Source organism: Chionomys nivalis, chromosome 3, assembly GCF_950005125.1.
Source record: "Chionomys nivalis chromosome 3, mChiNiv1.1, whole genome shotgun sequence".
Lineage (NCBI taxonomy): Eukaryota > Metazoa > Chordata > Mammalia > Rodentia > Cricetidae > Chionomys > Chionomys nivalis.
Window position 1 is genome coordinate 78,029,638 of NC_080088.1, and position 21,898 is coordinate 78,051,535.

General features: G+C 41.6%; 1 protein-coding gene across 2 annotated transcripts in view; it reads right to left on the minus strand.

Moving 5' to 3' along the window:
- Prkdc (protein kinase, DNA-activated, catalytic subunit) overlaps window positions 1-21,898 on the minus strand; it is a 159,348-nt gene that overhangs the window by 14,454 nt on the left and 122,996 nt on the right. Inside the window, exons 69-75 of one of the 2 annotated variants that reach the window (XM_057764247.1) lie at window positions 18,368-18,557; window positions 11,510-11,684; window positions 9,155-9,348; window positions 7,139-7,343; window positions 6,329-6,474; window positions 3,642-3,853; window positions 67-154 (exon numbers count right to left, since the gene is read on the minus strand). In XM_057764247.1, the coding sequence (XP_057620230.1) occupies window positions 67-154; window positions 3,642-3,853; window positions 6,329-6,474; window positions 7,139-7,343; window positions 9,155-9,348; window positions 11,510-11,684; window positions 18,368-18,557 (1,210 nt within the window). The remainder of the gene's footprint in view (window positions 1-66; window positions 155-3,641; window positions 3,854-6,328; window positions 6,475-7,138; window positions 7,344-9,154; window positions 9,349-11,509; window positions 11,685-18,367; window positions 18,558-21,898) is intronic. The other variant, XM_057764248.1, reaches the window with a different exon arrangement.

Genomic DNA, 21,898 nt, shown 5'->3' on the forward strand with positions numbered 1-21,898 from the left:
AGAAGTTAGACTATCCACAAATGCTATTCACATTCATTTTTTTATTGTCAAAGGCTGTTTTCTTACCTTAAAGAGCATATCAGGATTGGAGAGCTGATCTAGGGCATTAATAAAAACTTGAATCTCTCCTCCTTGATCAAGTTTACTTTTTATCCTATAAAAAATTACCAGGTTTAGGCCAAGTGTTGTGGCACACGTCTTTAATCCTAACACTTAGAGGTAGAGGCAGGTGGATCTCTGTGAATTCAAGGCCACCTTGGTCTACACAGAGAGTTCCAGGACAGCCAGGGATACATACAGAGACCATTTCAGACCACCACCAGGTTTAGGTAGTAACCAGGGTCTATTATGTATTTAAAATATAGATTTATGGTTACATATAATTATACATACAAACTCATGTCGTACACACACACACACACACACACACACACACACACACACACACACGACATGTCCAGGGAAGTAGCGATTTGAGAATTATATATTAGATTGACAGTGATTCTCAACCTGTGGGTCAAGACCCTCTGGTGGTTGAAAGATACTTTCACAGGGGTTGCATATTAGATGTCTTGCATATCAGATATTTATTTTATGATTCATAATAGTAGGCAAATTACAATTATGAAGTTGCAATGGAAGTAATTTTATGGTTGGGGTCAGCACAAAACTATATTAAGGAACTATATTAAGGGGTTGCAGCATTAGGAATGTTGGGAATAGATTGGTAGTAAGAACAGATACTGGTGAATATAATTTGCTTTAAATCATCTTGAAGTATGACAGGTGCTGCCTCACAAATATTTTTCATGTGCTCACTTTTAAAAATAGTCCTACTGTCCTAGCGACTCTGCTCACAGATGGTGTAGCTGATGAGGCAAGGTGGTGTAAGTGGTATGTGCACAGACTGTGACAACTGATATGTCTTTCATATTACTTGGCAATAAAAAAATTCAGCTCATGTCAGAAACAGCTGTCTTATATAATTATTTTTAGTTGTCTTATTGACTGTATTCACACATAGTTATGGATTTCATAAAGACAATTTATTCAACTACACCATGGACTTTGACCATCTCTGCTTCCTAGACCCTCTGTCTCGCCCCTCCTATGAATATACTTCCTTTCCCCAGGCAGTTTTGTTTCTACTTTCATGTCAGATGAGCATACACATGCAAGAGAGGCTAACTGTTGAGTCTGGCTTATTTCTCTTAATATATGATGAGGTCTCACTCTATTCATTTTCATGCAAACAACACAATTTTGTTTTTCTTTGTGGCTGAATAAAACTCTATGTAGTATATATCACACATTATTTACTCACTCACACTGGCAGACACTTAGGCTGATCCCAACAACTAACTGTTGAAGCTAAAAACAACATTTCTATTTCATTAATCCAACACTCAGGAGGCAGAAGCAGGTATATTTGTGTGAGTTCAAGACCAGCCTGGTCTACAGAGCGAATTCCATGACAGCCAGGGCTATACAAACCCTGTCTTGAAAAACCAAAAGAAGAAAAAAAAATCAACAATTTATGCTCTGTTATTATTTACTACTATACTGACTTTGAACTTGGCTTGTTTTTATTTTTCTAAGATCTTATACTTTGTTCTTGGAATCTTTTGTTTTCCATAGGCTCCGGTGTGTTTGCATTTTATTTAATTCTAGGCATATAAAAACGTTTCTCCTGATTTCTTCAATAACTCAGTCATCATTCAATAGTGCATTGTTTAGACTCTATGAGTTGCATATTGTTTACAACTACAAACTACTAAACTAAAAATTATGTTTCTCTTAGATTTATAGTTTGATTCCATTATCACCAGAGAGATTATTTTAATTTATTCAATATTATAAAGACTCAGTGTCCTAAAATATGGTCTATTTTGAAAAAAGTACCATAGGTTGTTGAGAATGTGCATCCTGTAGCTATTGAGTATAATATTCTGTTCACTTATGATATTTAATACTGATGTCTCTGTATTTTGGGAGAGTAGAAAAACCTACATATGGGTGAGATCTGAGATCTGGGTACTGAATCACTCACTGTAATTCTGAAGTCAATGAATGCCTTTGATATCAGTAGAGTTTGTTGTTTGGAATTGGGTTTTCTGATGTTTGAGGATGTTCAATGCACAAAGTAACTCTGATGGAGGATGTGCCCAGGAAACAATGCATTTACAAGGTATTCTTGTGTAAGTCACACCAAGGTTCATTATGTCATTGGTCTCAACTTATAAATAACCAAAGCAGTGAAAAAGATGACACTTTAAGCTATCTATTGTGGCCCAATTTAGAAGAGGGATCTCTCTTTGTGCACGTACACACACACACACACACACACACACACACATACACACACATATGCATGTATATATGTGAGTATTTGAGAGTGTGCACTTGTGTGTGCACAAAGCAGGAGTGGGCGTCTCACTTCTGCTTTATTTCCTTGAGACAGAGTCTCTCAATAAGCCCAAAGCTCACTGTTTTGTCTAGGCTGCCTGGTCAGTAAGCTCTCAGGATCTGCTTATCTTTGCAACCCAATGCTGAGGCTACAGGGACATACAGCCATGGGTGCTGGGGATGGAACTCAGGTTCTCGTGCTTGCAGAATAAGCTCTCTTACCCACTTAACCATCTCCCCAGTTTCTCTGGATTCCTATTATATTTTTTATTATTTATTTGTAGTATATTGTTTATATACAGCTCAGGCTGCCCTCAAACTTCAGTCTCCTATCACAACTTCTAGAGACTTGTGACTACAGGTATGCATTACCATGGCAACACTCCAATGTATCTTAAAGGGCAGCTTCACATCAGTCTTAGCTGGGGTTTCTACTACTGTGATAAACACCAAAAAGAGAAGCAACTTAGAGATGGGAGGGTTTATCTCCATATCTCAGTGTATAGCTCTCAGGGAACAGTTCATCACTGGGGAAGTCAGGGTTTGACGTCAAGGCAGGAACCTGGAGTCAAGAACTGAAGCAGAGGCCATGGAGTAAGCAAGCTGCTTACTGGCTTGCTCCTTAAGCCCAGTTTGCTCAGCCTGCTTGCTTGCTTTCTTCTTTCTTTCGAGACGGGGTTTCTCTGTAGCTCTGGAGCCTGTCCCTGGAACTAGCTCTTGTAGACCAGGCTGGCCTTGAACTCCTGAGTGCTGGGATTAAAGGCATGCGCCACCATCGCCCTGCTCAGCCTGCTTTCTTATACAACCCGGGACCAACTGCTCAGGAGTGACACCATCCACTTGAGCTGGGCCATCTCTTATCAATCATTAACCAAGAAAATGCCCCATGGGGCTAATCAAGTGGGGTCATTTTCTCAATTGAGGCTCTCTCTTCCCAGATGACCCTAGCTTGTGTCAAAGGCAAACCAACTAGGATAAGAACTGATGCAAAAAGCATCTTATTTAGTTTGTATTATGCAAAAGATTATTAACTACGGGCATGCAGGCAAGCACCTAAGACAAACAATATTTTCAAAAGTAGAGAAATTCTGTAACAAGTATACAGAGAAAAGATAAACTCAAGAGAAGTCTAAGAATTTCTATGCTTCATGAAAAGCTCAAATGTATTTGTATGTTTTTGCTTTTACCACACAAAATTTTTTTTCCATCTCATCAGCCCAACACCAAAGCATTACCTTTCAACAAATGCCTTATTCTTATGACCAGAAGAAGTCTGTTTAAAGGAGTAGCTTTCACTGCTGATTATAAAAGGGTAGATGATGGCCTGTGGGTAGTTATCAGCAATCTCTTCCACAGTAGGCTGCACTGCAATGGCTTCCTCTTTATCCAGTAAGGCCATCATGTGGCTGATCCAACCAATGAACTGCCAGCAAGGAATGGATGAAATCTAAAATTCAGAAAACTACAGTTTGAAAATGAACAAACCACTTGACACTATTTACCATAAAGGCTATAAAGGCAAAAGAGGTTTAATATGAAATGTCTTATATGGAAGTCTCTCTCTTAGCTCTCTTTTGCTAAGGAACCTTAGGATTCTTCCAAGCAATTTTTGTACATGTACATACATATTCTTTGCTTAAAGAATACTTGCTGTACTGGTTTGAATAAAAATAGTCCCTATAAGCTCATATATTTGAATGTGTAGTCGCCAGTTAGTAGAACTGTTGGGGAAGGATTTGGAGGTATGGCCTTGTTGGAGGAGATGGGCTGGGGGTGGGCTTTGAGATTTCAAGACTCCCACCATTCGCAGTGGGCCCAGTCTCCATGATGGTTGTGTCTTAAGATGTGAGCTCTACCTACTGCTCCAGCATCATGCCATTCCTGCCTGCTTGTAGCTAGGCTCCCGACTCTAATCCTCTGGAACTGGGTGCCCTCCAAAACCACTGTCTTCTGTAAGTTGTCTTGTACATGATGTCTTATCACAGCAATATAAAAGTAACAAAGACCAATTTACCTCATTCTTGTAACAGCTATACATTCCAGTTTACTTACTGTATTATCATGAATAGTTAGGCCCTCATGGGGATGAGTCCTGACAATATGGTAGGCCCTCATGGGGATGAGTCCTGACAATATGGTAGGCCCTCATGGGGATGAGTCCTGACAATACGGTAGGCCTTCATAAGACTCTTGACAGTATGGCAGGTCTTCATGGGGTAAAGTCATGACAGAGGGCTGGAGAGAAGGTTCAGAAGTTAAGAGCACTGTCCAGAGTTCAATTCTCAGCAACCACATGGTGACTCACAACCATCTATAATGAGATCTGTTGCCTTCTTCTGGTGTGCAGGCATACATGCAGGTAGAACACTATACATATAAAAGAAAGAGAAAGAAAGAAAGAAAGAAAGAAAGAAGAGAAAGAAAGAAAGAAAGAAAGAAAGAAAGAAAGAAAGAAAGAAAGAAAGAAAGAAAGAAGAGAAAGAGAGAGGGGGAGGAAGGGAGGGAGGAAGAAAGAGTCCTGACAACACGGCAACCCTCAGGGCTTACAGACGAACACTAAGATTTTGCTATACAGAGCTGGGGAGATGGCTCAGTTGGTCAACTACAGCTGGGTTCAGTTCCCAGTACCTATAGAGAAATGAGGTGCAGTAGCATGGACCTGTAATCCGGTGCTGGGGAGGAAAAGACAGGAGGAAAGGTCCAGGGACTTGCTGGCTAGCCAGCCTAGCCTAACTGGCAAGTTCCAGGTACAGGAAGAGACTGTCTCAAAAGATAACGTGGAGAGAAGTTGAGGAAGACACAGAAATGAACCTTTAGCCTGGGCACTCATGCACCCACACAAAAAGACAAGATCTTGCTACATAAAGTAGTAGGTACCAGTTAGTCCTTTCTGAACTCTTATTTTCAAGTCAAAATTTGTGTCTATTTTCTAGTTATAAATCTGTAAAATTATGAAGGAACCTTTCAGATGGCCTATTCTTTTTTTTTTAAGATTTATTTATTTATTATGTATACAACATTCTGCCTCCATGTATGCCCGCACGCCAGAGGAGTGCGCCAGATCTCAGTACAGATGGTTATGAGCCACCATGTGTTTATTGGGAATTGAACTCAGGACCTCTGGAAGAGCAGCCAGCGCTCTCAACCTCTGAGCCATCTCTCCAGCCCCCATGGCCCTATTCTTTTATAGATGGAATCTGCTTATACAGATTGGGCCCACAGAACAGGGGCATGGCCAGCATGTGTATCCCCAAGTGAGCCATGGAATACAAGTATTGAGGCTGCAGGCTGTTACATGTGCATACATGGACCTCTCAATTCCCACTGAGTCTTCTCCCTAGGCTAAGATACCAACAGATGTTACAGACTGCAGCTTCATCTGTGTGGGGTGCAAAATTCCATACAAAGTCCCAATCTGTTCAGAAATATTCCTCCTTGATTGATATGGTCCTTGTTCAGATATAGTTCTTACGACACCCACAAAGGAAAGTAGGTAAATGTGAACACTCATACTTTTAATCCACTAAATACTTAGCATATAGCAGAACTCAGTGTCGGTTGGAAAACCTGTAATATGGCGCTGTGCAGATGGGCAAAGCTTTGCTGTACTAGCAAGAGAAGGGCCTGAGTCCGAATCCTCAGAGCCCATGTGAAGTCAGATGTGTTGTAGCATTCATCTGGAGCCCTCAGACGCAGGGGGAAACAGGAGGATCACATCAAATCACAAACAGGGCAGAAGGTGAGGAATGATACCCAAGGTTGTTCTCTGACCTCCACAAGCACAATGTAGCATGTGTATACACACAAAGGTTAAAAAAAAAAAAAAGGCCAGAACATGTGTATTACACACACTGAGTCTGGATATAAATAAACGTGTGTCTTTAATTCCTGAAAGCTCTCTTCCACTCTCAAGGGTACCAACCTCTTTTGTCATTAAGTCTAAGGTCTCCTCTGGATACTCTTCTATGATCTGAAGTAATCTAGGAAACTTCAGCCTGGCTTCAGGAGAGTTTAACTTTAATGCTCTTAACAGTTTCTCCACCACAAGTGCTGGATATGCTTCCAATTCTACAGCACCAAAGAGAGCAAAAGGGAAAGTGATGATTAGCACACAAACCATAAATGTGACGAATAATAATTAATTTCCCATTTCTGGCTTCTTTTTTTTTCAGTCTATCATTGCTCCCTGTCCAGTGCTTTTGTTTCAGTTAAGAAAAGTCACGTCTGTCAAATCCTTCAGGAAACAGTTTCTATCCTGGACTGAGAGCACATGCGGGATGATGCTTTTGATTTTATTCGCAGAGCAAGAGGCAAACCACATGAGCCAATAACAAATGGCAAGTAAAATGACATGAAGCAAATGAGTCGGGTGCAATGGCTCATATGTGCAGTGCCAGCACTGGCAGGCAGAACAGAGTGGCAAGTTCAAGGCTGGCCTGTGCTACACAGTAAGACATTATCTCTAAAAGTTAAGGGATGGAGTCTTAGCTCAGGGGTGGAGTTCTTGCCCAGCATTATCAAAGCTGGTCTAAACCCCAAAATTGCCAATAAATAAGCAGAATTTATTGAATGCAATTATGTTGCTTGGAGATACTATCATCTCTAAAGATGAAACAAAGCAAAATATTTGCTATTTGAAACACACACACATGCACGCACACACATGCACGCACACACAAGCGTGTGCACAAAGGCATCTATACATTTTCAAGCTTACATACAGAATACTAACCCTTACTTCTCTTCTGTGATGCACTGGATGCACTCTCTTCTACCTTTCGGAGCTGTTGGTCACAGAAACCTACCAATGTCATATAAGCATGGGCCTGCTCAGCTGCAGCCTCATGACCCCAGCAGGAAAGCTGGTTCTCTTCTTCAGCTGACTGCACGGCCTTGGAGAAGTGATGGAATGCTCTTTGATACAGACCTGAGATTACCTGGAATTCGGAAAATGCATTATTAGATCAATAGCTTTGAAATAACACTGAGACGTTAGGTGTGGTGTGCGCAGTCCCAACTGAAGCATAAAGGTCCCTGGGGCCCAAGAGTTTGATGTCACCTAGTCAATAGTGAGACCCCTTTTTAATAAAACAAGCAAAATATACTTAAAGTTAGGTTAATTGTGGGATGTGTTTATGTGTATGTGTGTTTTGTGTGTGCATGCACATATACCCCAGAAGGCAATCCCAGCAAAATCTGGAGCACACAAGAACCAGATAAACTACAGAGAACATGCCAGTCAGTCAATGAGACATACAGAGCCGGGTCAGTCTAAGGGACTGTGAACCACACTGGGATTCAAAAATTTGATGAAAGTTGGGGCTGTATGTTCAGGTCCTGCAAAGATATCAGTGACACTGAGATAGGAGAAGACAGGACCACTTGACTACACTGAGAAAGACAGAAGACGAAGAAGAAGCTAATTATAAAAATACAAAATTATCTGAAAGTCAAAAAGAAACAACCACCCCACCACTGCCCACAAACTAACAAAGCGGCACTAACTACAAAAGCAGAAAAAGCTGTTTTACCCTAAAAGCTTGTAGAGAAACCATCCCAATGGAAATTAATGACGAAATTTTACATACAAACTCATGGAAGAGCTCCTCACCACTCCAACAAAAGCTTGCTTTAAAGACTTGTATTACCAAGTTGGGCATGTAATCCCAGTATTCAGGATGTAAAGATAGATGGATTGCTCTAAATTGCAAGCCAACCTAATCTACATAATCAGTTCCAGTACAGCCAGGCTTATACAGCAGGAGAAAAACAAAACAAAACAAAACAGTAACAAAAGCTGGGCAGTGGTGGCGCACGCCTTTAATCCTAGCACTTGGGAGGCAGAGGAAGGCAGATCTCTGGGAGTCTGAGGACAGCTTGGTCTACAGAGTGAGTTCTAGGACTGGTTCAATAGCTGAGAAATGCTGTCTCAAAAAACTAAAAAACAAAGCCAAAAACCAAAAACTCAATACATCCCCTGTACTATTAGGGGGCTGGGATGTAACTCAGTTGGCAGAGTGCTTGCTTAGTTTTCATGAAGTCATGGGTTCAGTCCACAGTACCATATCAACTGGGTGTGATTTCACACACCTATAGTCCTAGCACATGGGAAGTAGAGAAAATTCAAATCTATTCTTGGCTACAAAGCAAGTATAAGGCATGCCTGGGATACATCTGACCCGGGCTGGGATACATCTGACACTGGCTCAAGAAAAAACAAAATCATAAACAGAAGATATAATTCAAATACCAAACAATAGGATTATGTCAAATAACATGGATAATGTGAGGAACTTAAAATGACAGGTGTTAATCATTTCATGTTAATTCATCATTTTATTTTAACTGTGGTTTTTTTTTTAAATATTTATTTATTTATTATGTATACAACGTTCCTTCTATGTATGCTTGCATGCCAGAAGAGGGCATCAGATCTCATTACAGATGGTTGTGAGCCACCATGTGGTTGCTGGGAATTGAACTCAGGACCTCTGGAAGAGCAGGCAGTGCTCTTAACCTCTGAGCCATCTCTCCAGCCCCTTTAACTGTGTTTTTAAGACCAGGTCTAGCTCTGTATCTCAGGCTGTGCATGGTGCTGTCTCCCCAATGCTAGGCTTGCAACTGTTACCCACTACACCTGGCTTTGTCCATAAAAGAACACTCTCTCACTGCTGATTTACTTTGTCCTGAGGGTAGCACATAAAAGTCATGCAGCACAAGAAGGACTGCCCTCCTCCACTTTTCTTACCTTCTCTGTGCTTTCTCCATTAGACCCAGAAAGTGCCAAGACTGATTTGGACTTGCTTTCCTCCAGGTCCAACAGGCAGGCTGGCTCCTTGTTGATAGCATCAGCCATGATCTTGAAAGTTGTCCCCAAGAGAATGTTCTGATCACAAGAGACCCGACTATTTTTGTTTAAGTAGCTTGACATATTAGTCTCATCTTTTGGATTAAAAAAAAGAAAGAAAAAGAAAAGAGAAAATGTGATTTTTTTTAAAAGAAGAAATTCAAAGTAAGTTTTTTTTTTCCTATTAAGATATTAACTGAAACAAGGCACAAGAGACTGGCTTCATTTTCTGATGAAATAAGTTTTTTTTCTTTTTTTTTAAAACTTTCTTTTTATTTATTTTAGGTGTCTTTTACATCATGTATCTGGATCCATTCATTTCTCCATCCCTTTGCATCTGCCCTCTGCCCCTGCGGCCCCATCCAAAATAAAAATTTAAGCGAAAAAGAAGGAAAAAAAGATTTAAAATCTCATCATGAAAGCTGTAGTGTGACACAGAAGGACACACAGTAAATCCCTTTATCCATATATCTTTTCTTGCAAGTGTTCACTGCAGAGTCACTGGTCTGTTCGGAGGCCTCTGGTCTCTGCTACACTATCGATGCTGGGCCCTCACTGGGACTCCTCTCGGATACCCTGTTGTTTTCTGTGTTGTGGAGATCCTGCGGCTTTGGGTTTGGGGATCAGGTTCCTTAAGTGCTCTAGCAGATCACAGATGGGGTGGATGTTGGGGCGGGCCAAGTCATAACCTCGGGTCTGGGCCTGGGCAGCTGCAGGGTTGGTCTGCCTGCCAGTTCTCCCCTGTCCTCACCACTAGGTGAGCTCTCCAGCAATGCCCTGGCTAGTTCATCTCCCAGCAAGGAGCGAGGGTGAGGCCAGTTCTCCTGCCTTCATGCCCTCACGGTTGGCTCTCTCACACCTACACCATCGGAGCCAGCTCTATTATGTTGTCCACTGGAGATATAGGGGTCACTGCAGCTGGTGAGGGGCAGGGATAGCCCTCCTGCTCTTCTGACCCCAGGGCAGTTCCTGCACCTGTCTCAGGCACTGATGGGTGGGTGGTGATGGTGGGGGCATCATTCCTCTGCCCATGCCCATGTGAAAAAATTTCTTTTTTTTTTTTTTAAATATTTATTTATTTATTATGTATACAATATTCTGTCTGTGTGTATCTTTGCAGGCCAGAAGAGGGCACCAGACCTCATTACAGATGATTGTGAGCCACCATGTGGTTGCTGGGAATTGAACTCAGGACCTTTGGAAGGGCAGGCAATGCTCTTAACCTCTGAGCCATCTCTCCAGCCCCCGTGAAAAAATTTCTTAAACTTGCTAATATAAAATGTTTTCTGTTAAAAGGAAACACTGAAATCCACAGAATTACATTTTAAAAGTAGGAATAACCTTTTTATTCTATTAGCCATGTTTTATCAAATTCCTAGTTTTGTTGGTTGCAAAGAACAGAAGATAGCTCTTATTAATATGTTTATATACATTAATATCCCAGGACATATTTTTAGACGGACAGTATGGTGTACAGTTTATGAAACAAAAGCATAATGCTGGGCAAGGAACTCAGGGCTGCGCACCCAGCAGCGTGCCCACGGAGAAGTAAACCTAGAACCTCAAACATGCCAACAACTATACTCATAGTCAGATATCAGCACAGTGATTCAAGAGACCCTAGGATCATTGTTTACCTACCTTCCCTCATTTCTCCCTGTTTTTGTTTCTTTTGTTTTGTTTTGTTTTGTTTTGAGGCAATCTTCCTATTGGCTGGTCTTAAAGTTGTGGTAATTATTCTGCCTTGGCCTCCTCTGTGCTGGAATTACAGGTGTGTGCTACCACATGTGTGCTAGGACTGTTTTCTGTCCTAGGACATATGGAGAAAATAGTCCTTCGCTTGGTATTTTCAGAGTCTGTGCCAGTGTGTTTCCCTGCGCAGAGTCCCACCGCATACCCTGAGGAGAACGGCAGGAGCATCAGGGTCCAACACATGCCCAAGGAAGCTTTTCTCCTCTCAAAACTAAGGAAATTAAGTATTGAAGGGAAAACATTTTAATTTCCGTTCTAAAGGTAAACATTCCTTTTTAAATTAGAACTCCATTTTAAAGTAAACATAACTCTGGATGTTGTACCGCATTAGCGCATGGATCTGCTCTCCTCCTAAGGCCATGACATCACCTGTGGCACTCTTTACTGTGATCTAGAATAATCACAGGCAGATTGAAACCCTCAGATGAAGCAGCACAGAGCAGCTTTGGAAGACCACACAACAAAGCAGTCTCACATCTACGCAGCCAGTGGCAGCCTAATTACCCAACAGTGTGATGGTTTTGAGCACGGTGAGAACTTGTTCCCGGCAGCTCTGGGTGCGGCTCCGGCCGTGGCTCATCCGGCAGTAACTATGTGTCCACCGCACTCGCCAAGTCTCTCTTGTTTTTGAATCTTTATGCAGCTCTTTCAGGAGTTTCATGGCAAGTGAGAAATTATTCTGCATGAATAGAACAAAAAGGAAGAAAAGGTTTTGGGATTCTCATTATTCAGCCAAAGGGGCTCAAGCTTTTGCTCTGGTAGCTCTGTGGGAGAGATATGACCTGTGTCTGAGAAAAATTAGTCTCTTTAGATCTTTGCTGCCATCTCTTTCCCTTTCTGTTCTAGGAGATGTATCTATCAGGTGTGAAAAGGTAAATACTGTCTACATCTGACCAGTACAGAAAATTACTTTAAAACCTTTTCAGTTGGCCTGTTCCCCTTTCTACAGAACACAATATGCCCCAGAGCAGTCTCATTTACACACACACACACACACACACACACACACACACACACACACACACACTTCTGTGTGTATGTGGGTGCATATGTGCACAGAGGTTTCAGGTCAACCTTGCGGATCATTTTTCAGGTGTCCAGTCTCTTACTGGCCTGGAGCTTAGAGTAGGCCAGGCTGGCTGGCCAGTGAAGCCCAGAGATCCGCTCATCTCTACCTCCCGGCACTGAGATTTAGTATGCATCTCTTTACATGGGCTCTGGGACATTAACCCTACGCTTATACAGCAAGTACTTTCTGAATAATGCGTACACTTACATCTAAAGAATGCTTCGGCATTTCCTTTGAGCATACTTAGAAATATTTACAGTATTTATACCAAACATCTAAATTCCAACCGTTTTTACCAGCCTAAAGAGAAACTCTTAGTTCCGTGGTAGTCATGCTCAGTCTCTCTAGCTGGGGCAGCCAAAACACATTTTCTACCTAAGTCCTGTCCTAGATATTTCAAAACAATGCTATTAGAAAATAATGCATGATTTTGTAGGGCTTCTTTATTTACTACATTTCCAGACTCATCCATGTTGTAGTGTGTCAGCACTTCATTCTTTATGGCCAATTAATGATCGCAGTTCAGACACAGTATTCTCTTACGCGGGCATTTACTGATGACTGTTTGCATTGTTCCTATCTTTCCAGATAACTTGAATGCTGTGAAAAACCCTTTACACATTTTTGTGTGGACTTTTATGTCTCCCTTCTCTTGGGTATGTCTAGGAATGGAATTTGTAGAGCATATGACAATTCTGAAATCGCTAAACTGCTCTATTTTTCAGTGTATATTCCCACCAACAATGTACATTTTTCTGTATCCCCACCCACGCTCCCAGCAATGATTCTTCAGTCACTGGTGTGGAGTGGTACCTCACTGCTCTGGTGACTAATGACATTGAGAAGTTTTTATGCGTTTATTGTCCATTACATATCTTCTTTGAAGAAATGCCTCAACTATCTAAAGAAGTATTTTAGTTTTAGTCATGTGTCTTTCTATACGCATATGCATGTCCCCATGGACCTAGGAAAGAACACTGGATACGCTGGAGCTGGAGTCATAGGAAGTACTGAGCTGCATGGTGTGGGCATTGGGAAATGCTAGGAAAGAATCCCAGCACTGAATACGCTGAGCCAGCTCTCCAGTTCAATTCCTTTTTCCTTTGTGCTTCTGAAGTAGTGTCTCATATAGTCCAGGCCGGCCTCAAAATTTTTATTTTCCTGTATTCATCTCACTAGTGCTGGGATTATATGTGCTAGCATGTCTGGTTTGGAGAAATGTCTACCAAATCCTATGCCCATTTTAAAACTGGGGGAGACCATTACAGAAAACTACAACCAATCAAAATGCAGAGTTGTAAAGCCAAATCCAATGGCTACATCTACAATAACATACCTGTACCTAAGGTTCAGAGGATCACTGTGAAAGAGGAGGCAGAAAGAAGAGCCAGAAAAACAGAGTTTGCTGTGAGATCATATCTCCTAGGAATGTGGACGCTACATCTATAAAGTATGTCAACATGAATGCCTAAACATGATCTGAACAACAACAACAGATATAATAAGATGGACTGGGAAGGCCCAGGAGGTTTCAACCCTATTCAAAGAACTACAGGCAACTAAGGAATGCTGAGGGCATGAGAAACAGTCTACTCCAGGGAAGAGCATAACAGTAACACCAAATGCTCAGCCCTGACAACATATATATAAGTATCATACGGATTGAACAAGGTGTACTTATGCATTTAGGAATAGACACAAACAGATACATGCATCCATGTAGGTAAGTAACAATTAATTTAAAAAACCATGAATTTGAAAAAGAACCAAATGGGGTGTATGGGAGAGTCTGGCGGAAGGAGAGAGAAATAATGTAATTATATCATAATCCCCAAAAGGAATAATTAAAAAAAAGGATCTGGGTGGTTTTTTGTTCTTTGTCAGTACCAGGAAGAAGAAATCCCCTTTTGACTGGCAGATCAGGGTAGTCCAAGTGACTGACAAAACAATATAGACTCTTGATACGTCTAGCTGACACCTAAGAGCCACAGTGATCAGCATGACAAGGTATCTGTAAAGGTGCAGTAAGTGGTACCACATGGTGGTGTCAGTCAACAACTATTTAATAGGACTTAAGGCCCACTCAGTAGGAAGGAAAACATTCCTAGTCCTGGAAACCTAAACAACTTCCCGTGGCTAATGAGGTCATCTAGCTCATAAAAGAATCTACTGTCACTCTGCTGGACTAGCATAATTACTTACCACATTCAAAATCTTACCATTATACACACAAATTTGTATAGCTAACCCTCATCAAGGAAGCTTCACTTTACAGAAAATGAGACCATCACAGAAATCCACAATTGGACATAATTCAATGGAAGGTGGGGAGCCCAGCACCAATGGATATATATAAATACTACACAGTTCAGGGCATTTCCGAAAGAAGCGACATACAGATTCTAGAGCCAGACTACCAAGAAGTCTGCTGTGAAACAGTCTCTTCTAAAAATCACTGCATAAACATGACTGGAACAATGGAGTATCAACAGACTTACTAACATGGAAGGAGGCTAATTTCATGAGGATCTCCCCTAGACAAAGAACTGTAGGCAACTAATGTTTTTGGAGAAGAGTTCCCGGGAGGGGCTGGAGGGATAGAAGGGAAGAGAGGAAATAACATATTTCTATTTTAACTAAAATAGTCTCCCTCTCAACCCTGTTCAGTTACAAACTACTCTACCTCTGTTATTCAGACAGGGACTCATGTAATCCCTACTGGTTTGGAAGTCACTACGTAGTTGAAGATAACACTGAACTTTTGATCCTGCCTCCATCAGAGTATTGGGATCACACCATGCAAACTTTATGCAGTTTAGGAAATTCATACATGCCAGAACCTAGGATTTCAAGGATGGCACCATTCCAGGCTACTGTGGAACTCTTTGATTCTACGACACATGCTATTTGAATTTCATGCTCAGTTTGTTTTGAGGCAGACAGCTTTCTGTATTGATCTGCTGGACCCTCCTTCCTCAGCCTCCACTGATGGGATTACAGGTGTCAGCCACAATCCCTGTCTAAGAAACATTCTTTTTCTTTTCTTTTTTTTGAGACAGTGTTTCTCTGTAGCTTTGGAGCCTGTCCTGGCACTAGATTTTGTAGACCAGGCTGGCCTCGAACTCACAGAGATCCGCCTGCCTCTGCCTCCCGAGTGCTGGGATTAAAGGCGTGCGCCACCATCGCCCGGCAGAAACATTCTTAATATATGGAGAATACTGTTCTGTTCCCTTCTGAGATATAGTTTGTAAATATCCTATGTTACGTGTATTATCTCTCTACTTTGTTAAGCATATATTTTGAGGAACAAAGTTTTAAAATTTGACAAAGCAGTATTTATCTCTTTATTTAGCTGAATATCTTTTTGCCTTTCCCTCCTTTGTCCACACCTTTCCACTGTAATTAGCATTTATGATTTCCAAACACTTCTGGGTAAAAGTTCCAGCCTCTGTGCACACCCAGGTGGTCATGCTTTACCCTAAACTCTAGCCTCTCTGTTCAGAGCAGACTCTGTAATTCAAATGTCCCTTCTGCAAGTATCCCCTACTTGTGTGCTCCTTGCCTGGGAGGCCACTCTTCTTCACCTGCCTGTTTGTTAGAATGGAGCTAGGGGACAGTGGCTGTCTTTCCCTTCACAATTTCAGGGACAGTTACCCTAGTTTATTCCGGAGCCCTCGTCATCAAGTTCTTAAATTCAAGCCACTTGCTCACCTTTCCCCACTACATCTCTGCATGCTTGCTTTTGTTCTTTCCATGTCGAACAAACATTCTCACAATGCACTCAGCTCATCAGCCTTTATGCTGCACTGGCTGGGAAACCAGTCCCGGGCTAATTTATGCATGTACCTGCTCTCTTCCTGAACTGGGGCTCAGAGCCATGGGCTTCTTTGGAGACAGCTCGGCACTCTGTATGACCGTGGTTTCCATCAGGACTCTAAGCCCTCTCCAGTGTCCTCCGCATGTGTTCTCTCACGGCTTCCTGACTTTCCTTAGCTCCTTCTGGAGAGCCCCTGCCCACTCTCAGTGGATGCATGCATGCTCTGAAGCTGCACTGTGAACTTCCACAAGGGAGCTCACTTCAGCAGTCCCTCTCCTGACCATTCAGTGCCGCATTCCTCATTGTGCTCTTGCAGGCTGCTCCTCACAAACTGCTCTCTGCATTCTCACCCACTTGTCTTCGGAACAAGACTCAGAGGTACCTTCCTATAAGATACCCAGGCAATAGTGTCCTGCCCAAGGACCTGTTTTTCCTGTCTTCCCTCCACCCTGCTAAGTTAGGCCTGGCTACCAGCATCCCAGACAGCACAGCACAACAGACTGCTAATCCTGTGCCCTTCTCCAAAGGTTTGTCCTCATTACAACTGCATCCTATTGTGAAACCTGGTTTGGGGGCTTCTTATGGGGTATGCAAAAATCCAACCTTTTTCCATGCAGGAGATCAAGAGTGCGGTTATTCCTGGACCATACATGTTATCTTTCTGTCTTGTTTCCTGGCACTAGGGACATCATTCCTCAAAGGACAAGAGACCATCTTTCCCCTTACAAGTGAGGCACAGGAACTCACCTTTTGCCCAGTATAACTCTTATCCCATCGAAATTCTCAAATTCAAGTAAATCCTGTTGTGACTGCTGCCTGTAGTTCCAAAGTGAACATAATCTCTATAAAGTTTTCTCTGTTCCCATAAGAATGAATGCCCCTCCGGTGTCATGGTACTTTAGTTCTTTTTCTTTGTTTTGTTTTGTTTTTGTTTTCGAGACAGGGTTCCTCTGTGTAGCCTTCTGTAGACCAGGATGGACTCAAACTTAAGAGATCTGCCTGCTTCTGCTTTGGCGTGCTGGGATTAAGGGTGCTTGCCACCATCATCCAGCATGTCCTTCAGTTCTTATTACTAATACCATAATCGTTCATCTGCTAGCTCCACAAAACACTTTCTAGTACACAGTGAAGAATCAAAACTCAAATTGTACATTCTCTGCTTCTAAAGTGCTTTCAAAATAATCGGTAAATAAAACAATGAAGGTTTTCTGTGATCCTTAGATCTGCATTATTTTTCTCTCTATCCCTAATGTTCCTGGCATTGCTGGCTAGCATTTCCATGCAAATATACTGTCTATAAATGCTAAAGCAAAGCTGGTGTCACACAGAGTTTCAGGAAATTTCATATTCCTCACAAGATCTCAGTCATGCACACATTCTCTGCTTCCTCTTTCCTGTCAAGTTGAGCAGCAGTAGGAAGAGTCTACTATGGTCCCTTCAGGACTAGGCCTCTGGCCTTCCCCATAGCAACGTAGTCACAAGTTTGGATGTGCCTCCCTGCAGCAGCCAGCCAAGTGAAGCCCTGGAAGACTGCAATGAAGCTGCTTTTTGTTGTTGTTTTGTTTGTTTTTTTCTTTTTGGAAAGGTGTTTGGTTTTTGTACCCTGTAGAGGATGGTCAAAGAGAAACTGCTTTCAGTCCAAGAATATTTGTTGTGGAAGGAGTACAGTGTCATGTCTGCAGTCATTTCCAACTACCAGGGCAAGCCTGGGACTGCCAGGGTTACTATGTGCATGCAACACAAAAGCAGTGTGCGGGAGAGAGCTGGCGGAGAGAAGCAGACCACTGCAGAAAGTCCTGAGATATGTCTAATGCCAGTCTTTTAGATGGTTTCTTAATTACTGAAACTGATAAATTTCTTTTATCCTCTGAAGCTGCTCCTAAGAAACCCCAAAGCAAAGATTATCTAAATGAGCATTTAAACTGAGAAAACAAAATGGCTCATTATTTCTACTAGACTAAGGGCTATGAAGAAGGTTTATAATAGCAATCAAGAAATGGTCATCAAAATAACAAGCTTAATATATTAAAATATAATTCATATTTTAACAGATATATAATTTTCAAGCAAGACAGACTTAAAATCTTATTATTAAATGCAAGACGTCTGGGAACTAAGTCTAAAAAAATTATAAGCATCAAGGACTCATTTTTCTAAATGATATAAATCTGGCACTAATTAATTGCTTTTTAAGTAATAGAAAATATTTTCAAATAATAAGTAGTTTGTGATAAACTCTTGAGCTTTGTGAACAGTGTTTCTTCAAACGTTGTTCTTCAAGTGTTGCATATGAAACCCAGGGCCTTGCTAGGTAAGAGTTCTACCACTGAGCTACATCCTATTTTCCAAAAGTACTTCCTTATAAAGGGAATAAGGAGATCAAGTGATTATTCTGAAGGTTCACATTTTAGAGGAAACTTAAAGAAAGAGCTCAGGAAGCTCCAAGGAGTCACCAAGGGCACAGCAGGGAATGCACCTGCTTCCATGCACTGTCCACCATCTTCATTCTCATGGTGAACCTGCAGCTCCGCAGCATGGAGCGAGCATCTTCCTGCAGCTCATCGACTTCTCCCCTGTCAACGGAATCTTCATCCTCATCCACGCTCATACTGAGATCACCCGAAGAAGCAGTCAGTCTCTCCTCTATTTTACTGAGAAAGAAGCAGCTGCATAAAACAAGAAGAAGTGAGCCTCAACGTCAGAAAGTCATGAAAGCCACCCTGATGCCTGAGAAGCGACTGCACAGCGCCACAGCACAGAACTGGACAGGTATGAAGGGTTCATTTGTAATAGAGTGTAAATACACTGAAGGGATTAGATTTCTCCTCATTTAATAAATATACTCTTTTTTTTTTTTTTTTTTTGATTTTTTTGAGACAGGGTTTCTCTGTGGTTTTGGAGCCTGTCCTGGAACTAGCTCTTGTAGACCAGGCTGGTCTCGAACTCACAGAGATCCGCCTGTCTCTGCCTCCCGAGTGCTGGGATTAAAGGCGTGCGCCACCACCGCCCGGCAATAAATATACTCTTGAAAGATTCCCGAACATATTTTAATAGACTTCTAGATTTTATTCAGTGCCTCCATTTCCATAAAATGAGGCATTTAAATTGCTTGCTCACCACAAGACTGAAAATTTTAAAAATAGACCCGTCTCAAGTTTGACTTCCCTGCACATGCAGCCAGTATCTTTTTATTATTCTCCATCTTCAAGAATTCTTTTTAACACTCAACTAGAAATAATCATTTTTAGAACTGGGAAATTTTTAAATTTGGTTTTAGGACAGGGACTTAATTTGTAGCCCTGGCTAGTCTTGAACTTAATATGTAGACTAGGCTGGAATCATTCTGCCTCCTGAATGTTGGGATTATAGGTGTAAGCTACCATGCATATAAATTTAATTCAAATACATACAAATTAAAATTATACATATATACACATTACATTTATAATTTACATGTATGATTTTGTTCCAGTGATCTATTTTATATTAGTATCAATAGCACTGGCAAAGAGCTGTAATATACAAAGTTTATCTCCAATCAAAGAACTTCCAGTTTTTTCATATAGGTCTAATTTTCTTTCCTTCTCTTTCTCTGATTTGTCTATCCTCTTCCTCCTTTGTTTTTGCGGGAGTTGGGGCCTTGCTATATTATTCAGACTGGTTGCAAACTTATAGGCTCAAGTAATCTTTCCACTTCAGCAGCTTAAATAAAAGACTACAAGTATGTACCAGTGCACCAACTTTTTCTCATTTTCCTAGAAATATTATGGTCAGACAAACTAGCATCCTTCCTTTTCTGAAAACCCCCAAGACACCAGTCATTGCAGCCATGGATTGCTTTTATTCTTACCGCACTACTCAGCACTCCTGGTCCCAAGCCAGCTCATCCTGCCCCTTTTCCCAAAAGCTACTACTGTTTTTACTCTTTCCTTGCTTTAAATCAGACTGCAGACAAGCAACAAGTGTTACAAAATGGGCACTTGATCACAGATGGGACAGGGATACATGCACATGTGAGATGGGCTCTCCTTGGTGGGAACTAGTTCACTTCAGGCAGAGGAGGGGCCAGAAGTGGAGAAGGAGTTGTATCACACTGGGGAGGACAGGGCCTGAAAGAGAGCTGCCTTTCCCAGCAGTAACAGTTTTGACTGAGAGATGGCACTATGAGTCCCTTGCAGTCTACTTTTGTGTTCCCTAGAAACTGTGCAAAATAAAATTCCCAAGGATGGTGTGGTGGTTTGAATAGGGATTCCCCCCCCCCCCCCCCCGTAGACTGATGTGTTTGAATGCTTGGCCTACAGGGAGCGGCACTATTATGAGGTGTGTGTCACTGTGGGTGCGAGCTTTGAGGTTTAAAAGCTCAAGTCAGTTCACTGCCTTGATCAAGGTGTAGAACTCTCAGCTCCTTCTCCAGCACCATGCCTGCCAACATGCTGCCATGTTTCTCCACGATAATAATACAAAGTAAAATGGGAAAAAAAAATAGATAAAAAAGAGAATAGTGACGGTGAAATCCCTGAGTACTACTTGCTATGGATAGTTCACAAGTAATTGACAACTTCTGATTCCATGGCCCCTTTCCTGAGTATAGGGTAAGTATTGCCTCTTAAACAAGACAGGGTTAGGTCTGGACAGGATGAAAGCATGAACTCAGAACTGGGGAACGAGACACAACCACTTATGGGAAGTAGGAAGCAAAAGACCAACTGGTAAAAACCCAAGTTTTAAAACCAGATCAATGAAGAATCACTACACAGCAGTTCTCTCTGCTCTACTGTGAGAGAGGTCCACATCACAGCCAGTGGTTGCAACCACAGCTAGTGGACCGCAAGCATATCTTAGGGGAACTTGAGTCTGAAAGAGACACTGCACACATGAAGTTTTGTTAGCATAGTTTACATAGATGATCATCAGGACGAGAAGGGTATGCTAAACACCACATTTTTATAGGCCTCGGTTTCAAAGAACCTCCATGTTGGCAATTCTGGAAAAGAATCCTCTTATCAGTCTGAACACACTGAACCTGATAGAAGAGAAAGTGGGAAGTACTCTACAACACATGGGCACAGGAGACCACTTCCTACGTATATCCCCAGCAGCACAGACATTAAGGGCATCATTGAATAAATAAATGGGACCTCCTGAAACTGAGAAGCTTCCATAAAGCAAAGGACACAGTCACTAAGACAAAAAGGCAACCTACTGATCTCCAAAATATATAAAGAACTCAAGAAACTAGACGTTAAAATGCTAATTAACCCAATTAAAAAATGGGGCACTGAACTGAACAGAGAATTCTCAACAGAAGTTCAAATGGCAAAAAGACACTTAAGGTCATGCTCAACCTCCTTAGCGATCAGGGAAATGCAAATCAAAACAACTTTGAGATACCATCTAACACCTGTCAGAATGGCTAAAATAAAAAATACCAACGATAGCCTTTGCTGGAGAGGATGTGGAGTAAGGGGTACACTCATCCATTGCTGGTGGGAATGCAGACTTGTGCAACCACTATGGAAAGCGGTGTGGCGGTTTCTCAGGAAATTTGGGATCAACCTACCCCAGGACCCAGCAATACCACTCTTGGGAATACACCCAAGAGATGCCCTATTATACTACAAAAGTATTTGTTCAACTATGTTCATAGCAGCATTATTTGTAATAGCCAGAACCTGGAAACAACCTAGATGACCTTCCATGGAAGAATGGATGAAGAAAGTGTGGAATATATACACATTAGAGTACTACTCAGCGGTAAAAAACAATGACTTCTTGAATTTTGCATGCAAATGGATGGAAATAGAAAACACTATCCTGAGTGAGGTAACCCAGACCCAAATGGATGAACATGGGATGTACTCACTCATAATTGGTTTGTAGCCATAAATATAGGACAGTGAGCCTATAATTCGCGATCCTAGAGAAGCTAAATAAGAATGTGAACCCAAAGAAAAACATATAGTTATCCCACTGGATATTGGAGGTAGTCAAGATTGATGGGCAAAAA